Below are 23,157 nucleotides of genomic sequence, written 5' to 3' on the forward strand. Positions count from 1 at the left end.
TCTGTCGAGCAGGTATACAGGAGAATCTTAGCTGGGTGGCTCTGGTTCAGTCCTGTCATGAGTCTTCAGTCAAGTGGTCGGCTGGGACTGCAGTCAGTTTAGGTTTGGTAAGGGAGGGGAGTTCTGCTTTGAAGCTCACTTCCATTGTCTGCTTAGAAGATCCGCTTCCAGGCTCCCTCCTATGAACCTCTTCACAGGGCCGCCTATGAAGGCGGCCTCTTCATAGGGCCTCTCTCCCAGGGTGAGTGATCCAAGAGCACTCAAGATGGAAACCACTGTCTTTTTGTACTCTACTTTTAGAAAAAACATTCACTACTTTTGCCATATTCTATTTGTTAGAAGCAAGTACAAAAACCCAGCCTGCACTCAAGGGGAGGGCATTACACAAGGATGTGAGTACCAAGTGGTATAGCTCGTGGGAGCCATCTTAGAGGCTGCCTTCCACAGGTTCCATAACTTGTTCCAGCCGCCATAGACAGTAAGTGGTAGCCCTGGAAATCAAAACCACACAGTTTGATTCCAGGGCTTATTCTCTTAACATCTACGCAAACACGCATATGCTGCCTGGGTGGTACTTATCCTGTGTGGGCCAGAAGCTATATGCCTGTTGGGGAACTGCAAGTACTTTCAAATGGTTTTTATCTTGGGAGTGTAGAAGTGATTAGGGATGGGCAATATGCATAAGAATTGAATGTCACATGAGTGACACATACCCACTTCTGTTAGCAGGTTTGGGCAAAGGAAAATAAGCTGTAGGTTATGCTCAGTACTTAGGGTTCAAGTTTACCTCCACTGCAGAAAGTATATAGGAATGCAAGAGAGAATTACATGAGTGCAAGGATAACCTTGAATTCACTCTAATTTATAAAAAGTCAAGCCCTCTCAGACTTTAGGACTTTATTGGTAATGAATTATGTGAGGCACACCTTATTATACATGATCATGACAAACTGCAGTTCCCAGTTTCTGGGAAGGGGCATTAGTCATGACATCACGCCACTAAGGTCAGTTGTGGGTGCTATGTCTTAAAAGTTGTTGGGAAGCACTGAAGTGTTTTAAGTATGGGAGGGTGATGTGAGTGGCTATTCAACTGCTGCTCTGAACTACAGCACTGAGTCTGAAGCATCAGGGAGCATTCTACATTCTCCTGCATGTTTACCTGCACTAGACAGAAGATGCTTCCTTTACATCCCACCAAATTCATGCACGTTGGTTTAATGAGATTTACATATTGCTCAGAGACATCATGGCGAAGTGGGTCAGAACTTCAGTGAGCTATGGCTGCTAACCAAAAGGTCAGCAGTTCAAATCCACCAGCCACTTCTTGGAAATAGGCAGTTCTATTGTGTCCTATAGGGTCACTATGAATTAGAATTGACTGAATGGCAACTTTTTTTTTTTTTTTAATATTGCTCAAACATGTAGATTGGTCCAAGCTCCCTGTCACCAGACACCTGTGTCTGGCCCATTTGAATACGTAAAGACTTGTGCGCTTGGTGGGGCATACTTACAGCCTCATCCATGGTTCTGGACTCTGGGGGAAGTCATATCTGCTGACATATATTAGGAACTCAGTACTGCTGGTCACATTAAAACAAACTAATCTTGACCAGGCACTTGATCTGTTCTGAGTTCTGGGCATGTAGAAATAAGACAGTCTCCTTTTATTTCATTAGTAAATAGACATGGTTGTTTATATCCATCCACTTATTCATTCACTAATCAAATATTTGATGAACCCCTAGTGTGCATGTGGCACTTTGCTAGATGCTGGGGTTACATCAAATAAGGCATTGCCACCAGTCTTACAGATTTTCTAACCTATTAGGGGACAGACATTATAACCAATATCCCAACTGAATATACTGTGTAGACATATGGGGAGGTGAATTTAGAAAAAAATGAATTAGTAAGGATACTGCTCTATCAAGTATGAGGTCACTAGTTTGCTAAGACTTTTGGAGAAAGTTGAGGCTATGTTGTTGATGTGTGCTTTCAAGTCAATTCCAACTCATAGTGACCCTATATGACATAGTAAAACTGCCCCCTTTCATTTCCTAGGCTGTAATCTTTATGGAAGCAGATCGCCAGGTCCTTTCTCCAATGGAAAAGCTGGCAGGTTCAAACAGGCAACCTTTCAGTTAGCAGCTGAGTGAGTGCTTAATCACTGCACCACCAGGGCTCCTTAGTTGTGGCTATAAAAAACTTGTTGCTGTCAAGTCAATTTCGACTCATAGCGACACTATAGGACAGAATAGAACTGTCCCATAGGGTTTCCAAGGAGTGGCTAGTGAATTTGAACTGCTGACCTTTTGGTTAGTAGCTGAGATCTTAACCACCGTGCCACTATAGGAGAAAGGAAATAATTCAAGATGGAAAGCAAATATAAGCAGGGGTGACTGATTCCTCCAAAGGGATATTCAGAGCTAAGCAAAATTTCCTCTCTTGCTGGTATGTCTTTCAGCACTCTACAAGCAATCCTGCGAGGTGTACAGGCACCAAGGGAACACGGCTGGTTTCTTCTACATCGATGCTGATGGCAGTGGACCCCTGGGACCTCTTCAAGTATACTGCAACATCACCGGTAAGGGTGCAGAATTCCAACTCATGCTTTACCTAGCCACTTGATGATACACAGCAAAAGAAACTCCATTGGGGGTGAACACCTGTGTGAATACAAATTTAACATGCCAACTTCGGGAGGACAATTGTATTCTAGTAGATAATAGGAATTAGCAGCTAGGTTATTTTCATGAGAGAAAAAAACAAATCTGTTAATATTCTTGATAATGTTTAACTAAACCAAGATGTAATTATCAGATATTTTCTCTGGGGCTTGCCAAGAACATTTTCTCTCTTAAACTAAAGAACATAGAGATAAAGAAATCAAAAACAAAAACCAATAGAAAATCCTGACTTGGGGTGTAGGAAGCTTTGAATTGCATCTGTCTCCAACCATTGTGTGATCTCGGTGAGTCTTTGCACATCCATTCCTCATCTGTGAAATGGGAATAACAGTTATTACTGCCTAGATTTGTGGAGCGGGAAGTAGTGGTTCACTGGTAGAATTTCCCCCTTCCATGCAGGAGACTAGGGATCAATCCCTGGCCAATGAAACTCATGTCCGGCCACCTCCCATCTGTCAGTAAAGATGTGTGTTGCTTTGATACTGAACAGGTTTCAGAAGAGCTTCCAGACAAAGTCAGACTAACCAGCCAATAAAAACCCTATGAATCACAACAGACTGACCTGCAACCAATCACAGGTATGGTGCAGGACTAGGCAGCATTTTGTTTCATTGTACATGAGGTCCCCATAAATCAGGGGCTGACTCAGTGACAGCTAAAAACAATAATGTTGTAAAATTTAGATATAATCATGTGTATTGGGGAAACTAGCTCAGGTTCGTTATTCAGTAGATGCCTAATGTCTTAGGCTTGGTTCTCTAGAGGAGCAAAAACAGTGATGCATATATATAAATACGTACAGAGATATTTATTTCAAGAAATGGCTCATGTGATTGCGAAGGCTGGCAAGTGCCAAATTTGTGGGTCAGGTGTCAGGCCGGAGGCTTCTCCTGACTCATGAGGTTGCAGGGGTTGATGAACCAAAAATCTGCAGGTCAGGCAGGAGGCTGAAGGCTCCTCACTGGGAGACTCGCTGGGGCTTACATGTAGATATGGGTCTAGAAGCAAAAATAGGTGATGGGGGTGGGTTCTGTGGACATTCAGCACTGTCCTGTAAGGCATCTGCCTCAGGTGATACCCCAGGCAATGACCCAGGGTCCACTCAGATGGTATCTCAGACAGAGACTCTTCAAACACTGCTGGATCAACCTTATCAAATGGGGGTGGAAGGGATAATGATTTTACTGGGGAGAGTTTCTTTCAGACAAAGCTGGATTAATCTCTTCAGATGGGCATGAGAGGGCAAGTTCTGTTGCCAGGGGTAATTCAAAGGAATTGAGGGGTCAGTGTCCCCAGCATCCTGATTATCTACCCATATGTCCCCACCTCAAGTTTCAGAATCATATTTCTTCCCTATTAATGCCCTTACTTTAACTTCAGACACCATTCAAGGTTGGGAATTTAATTGGCATTATAATCCAGGTACCTTTAGGATAAGACTCGGGGTTCGGTTTTCTGCAGTATGAGCTCTGCTATAGGGTCACTATGAGTCGGAATCAACTCAAAGGCAATGGGTAATGGGTACTCACAAGAAATAAGGCTTTCTTTCAGAGCACAAGTGGCAACTCTCAGGTCTTTATTGCAATGTTTGAGCTGTGGCTCTGAAGTCCCCAGCTCATCCCATTCTTTCAGCACTTTGTCTAGTAAAAGCAGGACCAACCAACCAGCCTCCCTATACTTCTCAGTTTTACAGAACTGTTGAAAGGTATCAAATACACAATCACCCAGGGCTTTGTTTCTCACAAATATTGATCCAGTGGTGATGGTATTTATGTATTTTTACTGCCACCTCACACCATGGCTTAGCAGTACCCTCTTCACTACTGGAATTAGAGTCATTAATGCCTTTAAGCTAGCGAGACTAGAGAACAAATTCAAAAAACTCATCCTTAAGATTTTACTCCTTTAAAATTACTCTCACTACCAAATATCTTAGGCTGGGTTCTCTAGAGAAGCAAAACCAGTGAAGTGCATATATAAATATTTATAGAGAGATTTATTTCCAGGAAATGGCTCATGGAATTGTGAAGGCTGACAAGTCCCAAACCCATGGGTCAGACATCATACTGGAGGCTTCTCTTGACTCATGCGGTTGCAGGGGCTGATGAACCCAAAATCTCCATGTCAGGTGGCAGGCTGCTGGCTGACCGGTTTGTAGGAGCTTGCAAATCCAAAATCTGCAGGTCATACACCAGGCTGCTGGCTCATGGGGTTGGGAGATCTGGTGAATCCAAAATCTGTAGGTCAGATAGTAGGCTGAAGACTTCTCATGTCCCAAGAAGTGGAAGTCAGAGGATCATGCCATGCGTTGAATTGTGTCCCCCCAAAATATCTGTCAACTTGGCTGGGCCATGATTTCCAATATTGTGTGATTGTCCACTATTTTGTCATCTGTTGTGATTTTCCTACGTGTTGTAAATCCTATCTCTGTGATGTTGATGAGACAGGATTAGCTGCAGTTATGTTAATGAGGCAGGACTCAATCTACAAGATTGGGTTGCTACTTGAGCCAATTTCTTCTGAGATATAAAAGAGAGAAGCAAGCAGAGAGATGGGGGACTTCATACCACCAAAAATGTAGCATCAGAAGCAGAGCACAACTTTTGGTCCTGGGGTTCCTGCACGGAGAAGGTCCTAGTCCAGGGGAAGGCTGATGACAAGGAACCTCCTTCAGAGCCAACAGAAAAAGACTTCCCCTGGAGCTGATCCTGAATTTGGGCTTCTAGCCTAGTAGACTGTGAGAGAATAAACTTCTGTTTGTTGAAGTCATCAACTTGTGGTAGTTCTGTTATAGCAGCACTAGATAACTAAGACAGATGACAAGACACATGTAGGACTGAGAGAGAGAGCTTCACCACAATATTTATTTATATCATGAATACAGGCCACACTCCCAAGGAAATTCCTCTTGCAACTGATTGGCTGCTCACATCAGATCACAAAATAGGAGATAATACATATTGGCTGCCAAACCACTGAGAATTATAGCATAGCCAAGTTGCACCATAATGCTATCCATCAACACCTAGTGTTAAAAATAATAAAAACTCAATGAAATTTGAACATAAAACTTATTCTGAGCAGTCATTCTATATGCATATAGGAAGACCATTTTGACTCCAGAAAAAGCAAATGGCTTGAAGAAGCTAGGTATAATGAGGCTTATAAAGAGAAGAAACCCTTGCCATCTAGTTAATCCTGACTCATTTTGGCCCTATAGGACAGAGTAGAATTGTCCCATAGAGTTTTCAAGGAGCAGCTAGTGGATTCAAACTGTTGACCTTTTGGTTAGCAGCCAAGCTCTTCACCACTGCACCACCAGGGCTCCATAAAGGTATGAGGATAGAGAAATATAGACGATCAACCACTGGCTAATCTCAACATGATTGAATACTACCCTTCCCTTTTTACTGAGATCGGCTGGAATCTGGTCAAAAGATGGTCTCTGGCCCTCTACCCAGCCATGTCTTTTGAAATTCAAATTTAGTAAGCCTGGCTTTGAACAAGAAAGAAAGGATTTGCAACTTTGGGTGAAAAAAAATAATAACAATAAAATAAAACTGCTGGTGGTTGATTTTGGTCAGTGATTTCTTTAAAAGTGAGTATTTGGTTTCATAGGTAAGAAAATCCTAAAATCAAAGCAAGATATCTGGTGTAAATTTCTCTCTTTGACACATGTAAACTGCCATTATATTTTTCCAAAGATGGTAGGCTCTCAGTAATAGACATCCATTGCACTGCTTCCGTTATTAGAAGTCACCACTGATCACTCATCAGCAGGCTTCCATCTCCTTTGCCCGGTTTTGCAACCAATGTATTTACTCCATTTTTGTGTTAAAGCCATTTGCTTTTTCTGGAATCAAAATGATCTCCTACATGTGTATAGAATAACTGTTCAGAATAAACCTTATGTTCAAATTTTATTGCATTTTGATTATTTTTTCAACACATGTATCATCTCTTTTAACCCTCACAACAAAAAATCTGAGGAAGATATTTTTTATCACAGTCTTCTATAGAGGGAAACACACACACACAGCTGTTGTGAAGTCAATTCTGACTCTTGGTGACCCTACATGTGTCAGAGTAGAATTGTGCTCCACAGCGTTTTCAGTAGCTGATTTTTCAGTAATAAATCACCAGACTTTTCTTCTGAAATGCTCTGAGAAGGAAATAGAATATAAAAATTTCAAGACTTCCCAAAGGTAATAAATACTGTAACTAACATTCTTTCGGTTTAGTATTAATCTCTATCACTGAGACATTGATTGGATGCTTTCTTTTAACAGTGTTAAATTTTTCTTATAAATAATGAATATTAGTTATAGAAAATTAGAAAAAAAGTATAAGGAAAATATCAAAATCACTTCTAATCCACAATCCAGAAATTTACATTTTTATTGTATTGTAGAATTTCTTTGGGACATTTTTTCTGTTGATGTCTATGCATGCATAAACACTTTTTCTCTACATAATATAGATTGTTTAGCATGATTTTTCATTTCAGTACAGGCTTTTTCCTATATATTAAATATACATCTTGAAATGTATTAACTATGTTGTTGTTCTTAGGTGTCAAGTCAGTTCCAACTCATAGTCACCCTGTCAGAGTAGAAGTGCCCCATAGGGTTTCCAAGTAGCTGCTGGTGGATTCCAACTGCCGACCTTTTTGGTTAGCAGAGGTAGCTAGATGTAGCTCTTAACCACTGTGCCACCAGAGCGCCTTATTAACTATAGTGTATTATTTTCGACTCTCCAAAATATTGTAAGTACAATACTATGGAAGATATGATTGATAACATTTACACGCAGTTCTCTGCTCCTCTTTGGGATGAACTTCTTTCAGAGTATATGTTTGCTATTTTTGAAGAATGGCTGAAGGTAAAAGTGTATTTGTATTTAAAGGTGGCCTATTTGCTGAATCATGGTCTCTTGAGTTGATGGGATTAATTATACATTACTGGGAATTTCTTTTGAATATGACTTTTTTTTTTTGTCCCATTCGTTGCAAAATGTTTTATAGTTTTTGTTGCCGATATTGCTCTTATAAGAGCTATTCAAATAAAAGCAAACTTCTATGTAGGCCAAATTATATAATTGTCATATTTAAGTGACAAATGTTTTTCTAATGCATAAATTAATGATGATCAGCTATATGCCTTACTATTTGTAGATTTTAAATGATCAACCTCCTTAGATATGAGTGACCAAGGACACTATTAATAGTGTAACAAAGTGGTCCAGGGAAGAAAGCCAGGGAGGAAGACAGCAAGGAAGGTAGAATGAAGAGAGGCGATGGAAAGAAAGAATGGGTGGGTGGAAGGAAGATTGTTCTGCCTGAAACTCTGGTTTCTTTAAACACAATGTTTTGTTCTCTGTCTGATATCACTGGGGTAACATAAAGAATATAAATAAGGCTGGAGGGGGAATTTTCCTTTCTGTTTCCTTACTGCATGCCAGCCACCTGAATGCTGTCAGCCTCGTCCCGTGTCTCTGACATAAGGAAGTAGGGCCAGGTGGTCTAATAAGTCACGGAGACTCCTTGTGGTGCTAAGTAGAACTGGGCTGCATAAGGTTTTCCAGGCTATGATCTTTCAGAAGCAGATTGCCAGGCCTTTCTTTTGAGATGCCTGTGGATGTACTTGAAGGGCCAGTCTTTCAGTTAGTCAAGCGCTTAACAGTTTGCACCCTCCAGGGACTCCAGATCATTGCAAATGGATGCCATGAGGGTTAAGAAGGGCAGGATTCAGTGGGGAGAGAACACTCAGTTTAAATTTCAGGTGCACCCTTCTCCAGTGTACCCCAGGAAGGATTAGGTCTCCATTCCTATAGGCAAGGCAATGCCTTATCCTCCAGGAAAATTGAAGTCTGTGTCTCTCACCTGTGGGCAACCCTGGAAAGATAAGATCCCCAAATGCTCGACAGCAACTGCCCCATTCTATGTGAGGCAGCATGAACTCTGCATAGGAAAAGTGGGCTAAATTTTTAGAGTAAATAAAAGGATAAATTAAGTACATTACTAAAGTGGATTAAATCTAGGCCTTTACAAACTTATGACAAAGCATCCTAGCCAAAGCTGTTTTATCAGTTGTCTCATCATGAGACTAGTGAATGGGAGAAGGCAAAGGCCCATTTTTTGGGGGGATGGAAAATTGAATTCAGTGATGGATGAGGAAAATAAAGAGTAAGTTTCTGCAGGAATACATAGCTGGGCTACTTTTAACAGCTCCATAAATTAATTACAATTCAGTTCATCACAGTATAAATTCATATGTATCAGGAATTATGTGAGGTGGTAGGGATACAGAAGTGTATCATTCCTGTCTCCTTCATAAGCTAATGATAGAGACAGACACAGGGACAACTAAAGTATAATATAAGGGTAATGACAGGGTGGCAGTGTAAAGGGGGTAGCCTAGTCATCTAGTGCTGTAACAGAAATACTACAAGTGGATGACTTTAACAAAGAAGTTTATTCTCTCATAGTCTAGTAGGCTAGAAGTCCAAATTCGGGGTGTTAGCTCCAGGGGAAGGTTTTCTCTGTCGGCTCTGTATCTTCTCCTTGCCAGAACACTGGGTCCAAAGGAGCCACTCTGCTCCCAGCACTGCTTTCTTGGTGGTATGAGGTCCCCAACTCCTGCTTGTTTCCCTTCCCTTTTATCTCTTTTAAGTTAAAAGGTGGTACAGGCCACACCCCAGGGAAACTCCCTTTACGTTGAATCAGGGATATGACCTGAGCAAGGGTGTTACATCACACCCTAATCCTCTTTAACCACAGGCAGAGAGAATGATTTATAACGCATAGGAAAATCACAAAATGGAGGACAACCACACGGTATTGGGAATCATGGCCTATCCAAGTTGACACATATTTTGGGGGGACACAATTCAGTCCATGACAGAAGGGCACCTGAACCAGCCTGGTGGGAGTGGAGGAGACATTAAGCAGACAGATAAGGTCACTAAGACCTGGATGGGGTGTAGCATCTAGCTAGCAAGAGCTAGTAGGAGAAGATGCAAGAAACGGTACTCTTCTAAACAGGGTGAATGACAAGGATTAAGTTCTCAGTGACAGATAGCAGAACCTCAAGGCTGGACATTTTTAGGGGCTACCAAACTCTGGCAGGTCTCACTGAGCTGAGTTACCAGGTTAAAAAAAATATATATTATTTATTTATTTAGAATACCAAAAATCTGTAAATAAATAGAAAAGAGAAAGGCCAATTTAACTTGAGTCAGGGCAACCAAAACCTGTTGAAGGTTCATAATCTGAACTGTTGTTTCCCAGTAAGGGAATCTAATAACCCAGCTCCAGGGAAAAGAAGGAATGGCCTTATCAAAAACTGTTTCTGAGAGGTCTTGAGCACATAGCTAGCCCAGAGCAAAAGATGAACACCATTCTAAGCACCAGCAAGAAGACCATCATCCCCATCATTTGTGGACTAACTACTTCTATGCTCCCTGCTCCTGAGGATAGTGGGCCTGTCAAGGTCCCATCAGGAAACAGATGGTATGTTCAAAATAGGTGACTATTTACAAAGTGAGAACACGTATAAGAAATTAAAGAGTAGGGCATTATCACAGAGTGAATGACATAGGGATTGTTCCCACCACCAAGCCTGAAGATGTGGGTACAGTGTGTTTTGGCAGAGTGAGGAAGAGAGAGGCAGGTGAAGAAGCTGTGGCCTGAGAGAAGTTGTGACCTCTGTGTGGGAAACAGCAAGCTCAAGGGGACCCCAAAGGAAGGAGCTTGGGGAATGGACACTTTGACTTCTCTCTCTCCTTGTTCCTTCTGATCTCTTGCCTGTGTTCCCCATCCACCAAACCCAACAAGAAGCCAGAAGACAAGAGCACCTAGCCATGGAATGCCTTTACTCAGCCCTCCTGGACACAGAGGAGGCTGGAGAAGAGTGGACAGTGCATCTGGCGGCAAATGGAAAATATCCATCTTAGCCTGATTAAAGGACTGTCCAAAGAATTCTTGGAAAATAATTGTTGGAATTCATCAAAGATCAAGGACGGGGTTAGGAGCAGGGCTATGCATGAAATCCATATACCATGCAAATAAATGAAGCAAGGACGTGCTCATTAGATTGCAACCTTATCCAGATAAAAATCTCCATTTACAGGTTAAATGGCATAAAAATAGGATAAATGCAAGAAGCACACAATGAAATAAGAGACTTATAGAACCAACTGACCCAAGATACAACACAAGCTCTAAGTTTGTGTTACTCAAGGACAAGCAGACAACCAAGAGAAGCTATGATATAATTCTAATGTAACGGCATCAGGACCCGTGCTGCCACCTCAGGACCCCAGTGGAAGTGTCTCCTACAGAATGTGGATCTTCTCAGCCAATGAGGTGGTCATTTTGTGATCAGTCTTGGCTAAGTCTATCTAACTGGGCAAGTAAGGAAGGATGTATTTGAGAAGAAAAGTGGAGAATCAGAATTGGGTTGCTGAAGAAAATGCTCGAGGAGGCGGAACCAAGATAGCGGAATAGACAGACGCTTCCAGCAAGACCTCTTACAATAAAGACCAAAAAAACCAAGTGAAACGAGTATATTTATGACAAGCTAGGACCCCTGAACATCAAAGGCAAGCTTAGAAAATGAACTGAGGGGCAGGGGAAGGAAGAGATGGTTCAGAAGCAGAGAGGAGTTACCGGACCTAAATCAAGGGGAGCCCTCAGGCAACATTCCTGGGAGCGGCGGTGGCGGGCTGGTACTAGCACTTGGCTGCAGTTTCCTCAGGGAGAAGCAGCCAGCACACAGCCTACTCATACCTCTGGAACCAGAGAAGAATGGCGCTCTCGGCAAAACCTAAGTACTTGCGTATATTTTACCCTGCCCCCCCACCCCTGCTGCACCTAAGCCAGCTTCAGTGGCTGATTTCCCTGGGCCTGAGATATACCCTGTCGAGCACCTAGAGCCATCCTCCTGGCCTTGGAGAAGGAATAAATTTGCAATTGGGGGAAAAGATAATTTGCCAGCTCCACTAACTGAGGTAGCTCAGGACAGAAGTGGCTCCTGTCCAGGCATAAACAGTCCATGGACTTTGAGTACCTTTCTCTTCTGCATGGACCTGTGTGGGCCTTTTTCAGGAGAATAGACCCCTGTTGGCAGTCTCCAACCATTTCTGCTGTGCGGAGGAGAGGTGGGTGTTTGATGTTTGACATTGCTTTGCCTATTAAACACGGTCCTCACTGTACCACATCAGGGGCCTAAGCACTGGTGGCTCCACTCAGGTGACCCAGCCACTGATGACAGGGGACCAAGGATAACTGATACCTCCCAGTCCTTACAACCAAAAACATTGGGTGCCCATGGTGCATCTGCAGAACCCACCCACCTGTATGCTCTAGGGAACAGGGAAACACTTTCCTCAGAGACACGTCGGGGACAATTCTCAGCCCCTTACACGTTCAGAGTGTCACCCCCTGCTGCAACCAGATACTGGTACCTACACCAATCACCCCTGCCCCTCTAAGACTGTACGACAGAGCCTGTACCACACACTTGCCGATCAGCTACCTGGACACCTGAGCTGAATTCATACAAGAAAAGTGAATGGACTCCTAGACTGATATACATGATAACAGATCTAGCCATTTGGGAACAGGACGTCAGAGCTCCAAAGGTGAAAATAACCAAGCTAGCTCACTCAAGCAACCCATACGGGCATATCAAAACAAAACAAAGCAAGAAGCTACTACACAGTAAGCAAACATAAAATAATCTAATACAATAACTTATAGATGGCTCGGAGACAACAGTCAATTTCAAGTCACATAAAGAAGCAGACCATGACTGCCTCAATGAGCTCTCAAAACAAAGAATCAAGAGATCTAGATGAAAGTTCCTTCCTGGAATTACCAGAATGAGAATACAAAAGATTAATATACAGAACCCTTCAAGACATCAGGAAGGGAAAAAGCAATATGCAGAACAAGCCAAGGAACACACAGATAAAGCAATTGAAGAAATTAAAAAGATTATTCAGGAACACAATAAAAAATTTAATAAGCTGGGAAAATCTATAGACAGCAGTCACAAATTCAGAAGATTAATAATAAAATTACACAGGTAGACAACTCAATAGGAAGTCAGAGGAGCAGAATTGAGCAAGTGGAAGGCAGAATTTCTGAACTTGAAGACAAAGCATTTGGCAGAAATATATTTGAAGAAAAATCACATAAAAGAATTTAAAAAAATGAGGAAACCTTAATAATCTTCTCGGACTCTATCAAGAAACATAACATACAAGTGATTGGAGTACCAGAACAGGGAGGGATAACAGATAATACAGAGAGAATTGTTGAAGATTTGTTGCCAGAAAATTTTCCTGATATCATGAAAGATGAGAAGATATCTATTCAAGATGCTCATCGAACTGTACATGAGGTAAATTTTAAAAGAAAGTCACCAAGACATATTATAACCAAACTTGCCAAAACCGAAGATAAAGAGGGAATTTTAAGAACCGCTAGGGATAAACGGAAAGTTACCTACAAAAAAAAAAAAAAATTTTATTATTATTATTTTTTTTACCTACAAAGGAGAGACAATAAGAATAAGCTCAGACTACTGGACAGAAACCATGCAGACAAGAAGGCAATGGGGGGATGACTTATATAAAAAATTGAAGGAAAAAAAATTGCCAGCAAAGAATCTTATATCCAGCAAACCTCCCCTGCCCCACCCCCCGCTCAAAAAACCAAACCCACAAAAACTATCTCTTAAATATGAAGCTGAAATTAGGACATTTCCAGATAAACAGAAGATTAGGGAATTTGTAAAAACCAAACCAAAACTACAAGAAATACTAAAGAGAGTTCTTTGGTTAGAAAATCAATAATATCAGGTAACAGCCCAAGACTAGGACAGTGGGCAGAACAAGAGCAATCAGAAGTCAACCCAGACAGAGAAATCAAAAAAATAAATCAAGACAAAAAAAAAAAAAAACTCAAAATGGGGAAACACCCATGTTATTATGTAAAAGAAGGCAACATTAAAACAATAAAGAGGAACTAAGAAATGTAGCCATACATCTTCCATACAGAGAGGAAGATGAGGCGATACAAAGAAATAGAAAAAGTTAGGTTTAAATTTAGGAAAATAGGGGTATATAATAAGGTAACCACAGAGGAGACAAACTATCCTACACATCAAAATAAAATACGAGAAAAAAATAGAGACTCAGCAGAAACAAAATCAACAACGAATATGAGGAAAGGACAATACATAATCTACTTAGCACATAAAATTAAGTGGGAAAAAGAAACTGTCAATAACACACACACGAAAAAAGACATCAAAATGATAGCACTAAACTTCATAAAAAATACCTATCCATAATTACCCTAAATGTAAATGGACTAAATGCACCAATAAAGAGACAGAGAGTGGAAAAATGGATTAAAAAACAATCTTTCTATATGCTGCCTACAAGAGACACACCTTAGAGTTAGAGACACAAACAAACTAAAACTCAAAGGATGGAAAAAAATATATCAAGCAAACAACAACAACAACAAAAAAAAGAGCAGGATTGGCAATATTAATTTCTGACAAAAGAGACTTTAAAGTTAAATCCATCACAAAGGATAAGGAAGGACACTATATAATGATTAAAGGGACAATACACCAAGAAGATATAACCATATTAAATATTTATGCACCCAATGACAGGGCTACAAGATACATAAAACAAACTCTTTCAGCATTGAAAAGTGAGATAGGCAGCTCCACAATAATAGTAAGAGACTTCAACACACCACTTTCGGTGAAGGACAGGACATCCAGAAAGAAGCTCAATAAAGACACGAATATCTAAATGCCACAATAAATCAACATGATATTGGAACACTCCAACCAACAGCAGCCAAGTATACTTTCTTCTCTAGTGCACATGGAACATTCTCTAGAATAGACCACATACTAGGTCATAAAGCAAGCCTTAGCAGAATCTAAAACACTGAACTATTACAGAGCATCTTACTCTGACCATAAGGCCATAAAAGTGGAAATCAATAACAGAAGAAGCAGGAAAAAGAAGTCAAACACGTGGAAACAGAACAATACCCTGCTCAAGAAAGACTGGATTATAGAAGACATTAAGGATGGAATAAAGAAATTCAGAGAATCCAATGAGAATGAAAACACTTCCTATCAGAACTTTTGGGACACAGCAAAAGCAGTGCTCAGAGGTCAATTTATATCAATACATTTCACAAAAAGAAGAAAGGGTGAAAATCAAAAAATTATTCCTACAACTTGAACAAATAGAAAGAGGGCAACAAAAGAAACCCACAGTCACCAGAAGAAAACAAATAATAAAAATTAGAGCTGAACTAAATGAAATAGAAAACAGAAAAACAACTGAAAGAATTAACAAGACCAAAAGCTGGTTTTTGGAAAAAATCAACAAAACTGATAAACCATTGGCCAAACTGACAAAAGAAAAACAGGAGAGGAAGCAAATAACCCAAATAAGAAATGAGATGGGCGATATTACAACAGACCCAACTGAAATTAAAAGAATCGTATCAGATTACTAAGAAAAATTGTATTCTAACAAATTTGAAAACTTAATGGAAATGGATAAATTCCTAGAAACACACTGCCTACCTAAACTAACACAAACAGAGGTAGAACAACTAAATAGGCCCATAACAAAAGAAGAGATTAAAAAGGTAATCAGAAAACTCCAAATGAAAATAAGTGCTGGCCCAGATGGCTTCATTGCAGAGTTCGACCCAATTTTCAGAAAAGAGTTAACACCACTAATACTAAAGTTATTTCAGAGCATAGAAAAGGACAGAATATTCCCAAACTCATTCTATGAAGCCACCATATCCCTGATAACAAAACCAGGTAAAGAGGCCACAAAAAAAGAAAATTACAGACCTATATCCCTCAGGAACTTAGATGCAAAAATCATCAACAAAATTCTAGCCAGTAAAATTCAACAACATATCAAAAAAATAATTCACCATGACCAAGTGGGATTCATACCAGGTATGCAAGGATGCAACATTAGGAAAACAATTAATGTAATCCACCAGATAAGTAAAACAAAAGGCAAGAATCACATGATTTTATCAATTGATGCAGAAAAGTCATTTGACAAAGTTCAACATCCATTTATGATAAAAACTTCAGCAAAATAGGAACAGAAGGAAAATTCCTCAGCTTAATAAAAGGCATTTATACAAAGCCAACAGCCAGCATCATCCTAAATGGAGAGAGCCTGAAAGCATTCCCCTTAAGATCGGGAAACAGACAAGCATGCCCTTTATCACTGCTCCTATTCTACATTGTGCTGGAGGTCCTAGCCAGAGTAATTAGGCTAGATAAAGAAATAAAGATTGGTAAGAAAAAAGTAAAAGTATCACTATTTGCAGATGACATGATCTTACACACAGGAAACCCTAAGGAATCCTCAAGAAAACTACTGAAACTAATAGAAGAGTTCAGCAGAGCGTCGGGATACAAGATAAACATACAAAAATCAGTTGGGTTTCTCTACACCAACAAACAGAACATCAAAGAGGAAATCATCAAATCAATACCATTTACAGTAGCCTCCAAGAAGATAAAATACTTAGGAATAAATATTACCAGAGATGTAAAAGACTTATACAAAGAAAACTACAAAACACTCTGGAAGAAACCAGCAGAGACCTACATAATGGAAAAACATACCTTGCTCATGGATAGGAAGACTTAACATTATAAAAATGTCTATTCTACCAAATGCAATCTATACTTTTAATGCAATTCTGATCCAAATTCCAAAGACATTTTTTAATGAGATGGAGAAACAAAATCACCAACTTCATATGGAAGGGAAAGAGGCCCCAGATAAGAAAAGCATTACTGAAAAAGAAGAACAAAGTGAGAGGCCTTACTCTACCTGATTTTAGAACCTATCATACCACCACAGTAGCCAAAACAGCCTGGTACTGGTACAACAAAAGACACATAGACCAGTGGAACAGAATTGAGAATCCAGACACAAATCCATCCACATATGAGCAGTTGATATTTGACAAAGGCTCCAAAGTAGTTAAATGGGGAAAAGACAGTCTCTTTAACAAATGATGCTGACATAACTGGATATCCATCTGCAAAAAAATGAAAAAAGACCCATACCTCACACCATGCACAAAAAAGAGCTCAAAATGGATCAAAGACCTAAATATAAAATCTAAAATGATAAAGATCGTGGAGAAAAAATAGGAAAAACTTTAGGAGCCCTAGTACATGGCATAAACAGTATATAAAACATGATAAAGAATGTAGAAGAAAAACTAGATAACTGGGAACTCCTAAAAATCAAACACTCTCATCCAAAGACTTCGCCAAAAGAGTAAAAATATAACCTACAGACTGGGAAAAAGTTTTTAGCTATGACATTTCTGATCATCGCCTGATCTGTAAAATCTACATAATACTGCAAAAACTCAAGGACAAAAAGACAAATAAGCCAATAAAAAAATAGGCAAAAGATATGAACAGACACTTCACTAAAGAAGACATTCAGGAAGCTAACAGATACATGAGGAAATGCTCATGATCATGCAAAAGAGAAATGCAAATCAAAGCTACAGTGAGATTCCGTGTCACTCCAATAAGGCTGGTGTTAATCCAAAAAAACACAAAATAATGAATGTTGGAGAGGCTGTGGAGAGATTGGAACATTTATACACTGCTGGTGGGAATGTAAAATGGTAGAACCACTTTGGAAATTGATTTGGTGCTTCCTTAAAATACTAGAAATAGAACTAACACACAGGATCTAGCAATCCCATATCCTAGAGAAATAAGAGCCTTTACACGAACAGATAAATACACACCCATGTTAATTGCAGCAATAGCAAAAAGATGGAAGCGGCCAAGGTGCCCATCAACAGATGAATGGACAAATAAATTATGGTATATTCACCCAATGGAGTACTACTCCTCAGTAAGGAACAGTGATGAATCTGTGCAACATTTCATAACATGGAGGAATCTGGAAGTCATTATGCTGAGGGAAATTAGTTGCAAAAGGACAAATATTGTTTAAGACCACTAACCTGGGAAATAGTTTAAACAGAGAAGAAAATATTCTTTGATGGTTATGAGAGGGGGGAGGGAGGGAGGGTGGGAGAGGGGTATTCACTAATTAGATAGTAGATAAGAACTACTTTAGGTGATGGGAAAGACAACACACAATACAGGTGAGGTCAGCACAACTGGACTAAACCAAAAGCAAAGAAGTTTCCTGAATAAACTGAATGCTATGAAGGCCAGCATAGCAGGGGCAGGGGATTGGGGACTATGGTTTCTTGTCAATTGGCATAATAAAATCTATTAAGAAAACATTCTGCATCCCACTTTGGAAAGTGGCATCTGGGGTATTAAATGCTAATGAGCAGCCTTATAAGGTGCATCAATTGGTCTAAACCCACTTGGACCAAAGGAGAATGAAGAACACCAAGGACACAAGGTAATTATGAGCACAAGAGACAGAAAAGGCCACATAAACCAGAGACTACATCATCCTGAGTCCAGAAGAAGTAGATGGTGCCTGGCTACAACCGATGATTGCCCTGACAGGGAACACAAAAGAGAACTCTTGAGGGATCAGGAGACCAGTGGGATGTAGTCCCCAAATTCTTGTAAAAAAGACCAGACTTAACGGTCTGACTGACACTAGAAGGACCCTGGTGCTCATGGCCCCTAGACCTTCTGTTGGCCCAGGACAGAAACCATTCCCAAAGCCAACTCTTCAGACAGGGATTGGACTGGACAATGGGATGGAGAGGGATGCTGGTGAGGAGTGAGCTTCTTGGATCAGGTGCACACTTGAGACTATGTTAGCATTATCTGTAGGGAGGGGAGATGAGAGGGTAGAGGGGGTTAGAAGCTGGTGGAATGGACAAGAAAAGAGAGTGGAGGGAGGGAGCAGGCTGTCTCATTAGGGGGAGAGCAGTTGGGAGTATGTAGCAAGGTGTATATAAGTTTTTGTATGAGAGACTGACTTGATTTGTAAACTTTCACTTAAAGCACACACAAAAAAAAATTTTAAAGGGAAATGCTTGAGAGGCGGGCCCGTGGTATGGGTGTGATGCCATCAGGAGGTGAGGGAGTCTTGGGCACTGGGAAGGATGTAGGGCAAGGACAAGGGTGAAACAAGAGCAGGTACACTAAATATTTGAGATGAGAGAGCACCTGATGTACTGATAATGAAACTTTGGATGATGAGGCAGGAAAATGGGGCTTCTCATGTTACTCGCCTTCACAGGGTACCCCGGGCTGGGTTGGGTACCCCTAATCTGTGCTCCTATCTTATTTTCTGTCCATATATTTCCACTATGATGCTGACCACACTGTATTTTATCCTTCAGTGTTTACTGGTGTATTCCTCCAGGACTGAGCTGCTGGATGGAAATTAGGGAGCAAAAAAAAAAAGGGAGCAGGCATGATTAATCCCTGGGTTTACTTTTACACTCCCTCCAATGAGTGCAGTGTAAATTGAACTCTGCGAAATCCCTGCCAAATTAAAGACTGGTGTCTACATTTCTCCTTTGTTTTTCCTTTCCACTTCCCATAATTTGTCTTAGACCCTGTTCTAGTAAATCAATAACAATTTGGAATTGTGGATACTGCCTTGATGTTTAATCTTAACTGGGCTGGAGTTGACCCTACGATTTGCAACCTCTGCTGTGAGTCCAAGAGTAAAAGGTGTCCATCTGCTCCTCTTTGCCTGCATGTCCTTTTGCCAGAAATGACGTCTTTACTCCCACTGCAGGCCTGTAAGATTTCAGAGACTATAGAAGCAACTGTTTAAAAGGACAATGGTGGTTTGGTGGCAGAATTTCCACCTTCATTTGGGAGACTAGGGTTCAATTCCTGGCCAGTGTACCTCATGCATAGCCACCATCCATCTGTCAGTGGGGGCATGTGTGTTGTATGATGCCGAACAGGCTTCGCCGGAGCTTACAGACTAAGAAGAAATGCCTGGAGATGTACTTCCAAAAATCAGACAGTAGAAACCCTATGGGTCACAGAGGTCAGGACCAGGCAGCTTTTGGTTTCTTTGTGCATGTGGTCACCATGAGTCAGGGGCTAACTCAAAGGCAGCTAACAACAGCAACAACAAGGAGCGCTGGAGTGAGTTTTTCTAAGGGCAAACCTCCAGTATTGATGAAGCAGCATTAGAGGATCAAAGGACTCTGGCAAGATTTTCCTTGGAACTTGACATTTAAACTCATTCCACCAAGTTTACTTTTTGCTCTTTTTAAAGTTAACGGGATACCTTGTCAACATGTTAAAAGATGTTTCTCAACTGCACAGTGTTTCTTTTGTACCACAATTGCATACTGATACGCAAAATTGTTTGTTCAGAACCACTAACAAAAACACATTTATTATTTCTTTTGATGGCTACCAATTTCATGCGTCTGGACCGCTATGACAATCATCAGGAATTGCCAGGAATTTGCAGGGAACATTTTGTCAAATCTCTAAAGCAAAACTTGTTTTCCTTTCTCAAACAGCTCATAATCCATTTGCAAATCACCTTACAAGCCTCCGTATCTTAGCACCCTGGCTGCTATGATGTTGTTTCTCACTCTCTTGGCAGGATGCTCTGTTTTCATTAAAACTCATCAAAACGTGAGTAATGGAGTAGGTAGAGAAGCTGCAATTGAGGTGTCTCCAGTATCCCCGCACGTAATTGTGCTGTCTGATTGCAGATGATAGATTATTATTGAAGCTATTGAAAGAAAGAAGGAAATGCGTACTCACGGTTAGGTCTAACACTGGTGGCCTTGCTTCCCAAAGTGAGAACAGTGTCTGCGTGTTTACACACAGGATGCACCAAGGTCTGCTGGGTGAGGGAAAAGAGCATCACCCAGGACATCCGGTGCCATTACTCAGTTACGGTGCATTTCTTTTTCCCTGTGCTTCTTAGTGTATTGTAACTTTAAGTAGCTGTACTGTACACCACAGGAAGTAGAATTGTGTGGCAGGTGCAGCCCTAATAAAGGTCTGGGCTGGCGTCTCCCACTGGTGTCTCATTGCTGACTTTCACCCCAAACACTACACTTAAAAGAAGAGAGAGAGAGAACTAAACAAAAAGGAAGCATGAGCTTCAGTTGCCCTACCGAAAGCTTCTGCAAGAACAAGCTGGGCTCAGGTTTGTTTTTTCCTTAGGTTGGTGAGCCGTCCTTGCAGAAGCACTATTGCCAAAGGATCCTCATTGGACTACCAGTTGCTGTTGCGTTAATTCTGACTCATGGTAGCTGTACCCGTAGAACTGTGCTCCACAGGGTTTTTAATGGCTGCTTTTTTGAAAGTAGGTCACCAGGCCTTTCTTCTGAGGTGTCTCTGGGTGGACTCAAACCTCCAAACTTTGGTTAGCAGCTGAGCACATCAATCATTTGCATCGTGCAGGGACACCCATTCCATTACAGACTGCATTAAACCGTGTTGAGTGTCTGCTGGATACAGGCCAGTGTGAGATGCATCACAGTGAAGTAGCTGGGATAGCATTTATTTTAAAATGTGTTAACAAGGCAAGAAGAGATAAAACCACTTTTCTATAGTTACATAGCTAGTAAGCTGTAGAAAGAGAATTACAATTGAAGCTCTCTAGATCTGAGGTTTTTGCTCTGTCCAGTATACAGCACTGCTCATCAAAGGGTTGTAAGGCTTGGGAGGCATCCCTTCCTTTGTTTCCCTCCATTATTTCATCAGTTTGAATCAATGTGCATTGGTTGTCTGGTTGGCCAGGCCCTAATATGACTCTGAGAATACAGAAATCATTAAGATGTAGTCCTCCAAGTTCAGAGAGTTCATGATCGTGTGTCCTTACGGCGAAATTGCCCAAGTTTGCAACCTTCAACACCCTTATCATAACTGACGCAACAGCCAGAGTGATCTTTTGCAAACACATATCTGACCATGTCCTCCACCCCCCGCCCCCCACACACACCTACCCACATAAATCCCCAGCTCCGTCTCTCTGTGGCATGGCTTACCGTTTTTGAAGGGCATAGTGGTGAGGATGTATGAGCTCATGCGCATGAGTTAATACTCTCAGAAAAATGTCCGGCACTTGCTACATGCTCTGAATGATTACCATTATTTCCCCTTTTAATTATTGTCTGTGGGGCCATAAGCGGTACCCTTCATCTTGGCTCTCAGTTACTCTCGCAGTAAATGGAGGGTGGCGAGGACAGCTTCTTAGGATTGGTATGTACTCAATCACATGAGTACTCATGATGCAACAGCCAAGAGCGACTGGAACAGAACAAGTGGCAAAGGAAACCAGAGTTCTTCTCTCCACCACCCTCCCCTCCACCTTTGCTTGGAATCATGTCCATGGCTTCACAGGAAGCAGGCTTAGCTCCTGCAGGAAGCTGCCTGCAAGCTGTGCCTCCTGATAGACAGCACGAGCCTCGTTTCCTGGTTAAGACCCACTCATGAGTGGCATATGTACTGTGGCTCACTAGCAGCTTAATCAGTTGGAATAATACTTGTTTTGTTGTTTGCACTGTAGAGGGACAGTTTGCTTTCTGTAAATGAAGTGTTTTTAGAGGACTATTTTAGCTAGAATAAGAATGATAATTCTAGAGGAAGGAAGATTTTTTAAGTCTCTCTCTCCATCTCTTTGATAAATTATGCTGTCAGCCAAGAGGTGGTGGCCACACAGGGCTGCCCAAGTCCAGTCTGTCAGGTCCAGCTCAGCAGTGGATCCGAATGTGTTGAAGGCTCATGCTTCAAAGTAGTCTCTCTGGGCTTGTGGCAGACGATATAATCTCCTGCTAAATTGGGCCATTAAATAAAACTGCTAAGTCATAAAAATGTAGCATTACCCTGAAATTAAAGCATTGTCACCTTTGAATTGCCAAGAGTCTTAACAGACACTTAAAGAAATTCCTTTCAAAAACCTTTTTAGCAAGCCGAGTTGACTCCTACCCGCAAGGAGAACAGCAGGCTCCAGACAGAGATGGGGAGGGCCATCGCAGCACGCTTTTCATCCATCTGTTCGAGCATCCTTCCTTAGTCCCCCTTTACCAACTCACTCCCTGGTTGCTTGAATCCCTTTATTATTCTTTCATTTTTTACTCAATCATTAATTCTCTCATTTATTCACTTCTTCATTGATCTTTTCCTGTGTTCGGTTACTTATGCATTGCAATTGTTCATCCATTAGTTCACTTATCCTCCCTTCACTAACTTTGTTGTTGCTATTAGGTGCTGTCAGGTAGGTTCCGATTCACAGCGACCCTCTGTATAGCAGAACGACACACTGCCGGTCCTGGCCGTCCTCACAGTCACTGCTATGTTCGAGCCTGTTGTTGCGGCCATGGTGTCAGTCCATCTCATCCGCTAACTAATTCACTGGGTTTCCAAGTCCCTGTATGAATCTCTCACTTATTTAAACAGTTGCCATTGGGTCAGCTCCAAAT

General features: G+C 41.1%; 1 protein-coding gene across 1 annotated transcript in view; it reads left to right on the forward strand.

Annotated features, from left to right (window-relative positions):
• The window catches only part of CNTNAP5 (contactin associated protein family member 5), a 1,201,383-nt gene that overhangs the window by 772,074 nt on the left and 406,152 nt on the right, over positions 1 to 23,157 (forward strand). The window contains exon 12 of the mRNA XM_049889068.1: positions 2,465 to 2,584. Within this exon, the coding sequence (XP_049745025.1) occupies positions 2,465 to 2,584 (120 nt within the window). The remainder of the gene's footprint in view (positions 1 to 2,464; positions 2,585 to 23,157) is intronic.

The sequence above is a fragment of the Elephas maximus genome, chromosome 6 (assembly GCF_024166365.1).
Source record: "Elephas maximus indicus isolate mEleMax1 chromosome 6, mEleMax1 primary haplotype, whole genome shotgun sequence".
Taxonomy (NCBI): domain Eukaryota; kingdom Metazoa; phylum Chordata; class Mammalia; order Proboscidea; family Elephantidae; genus Elephas; species Elephas maximus.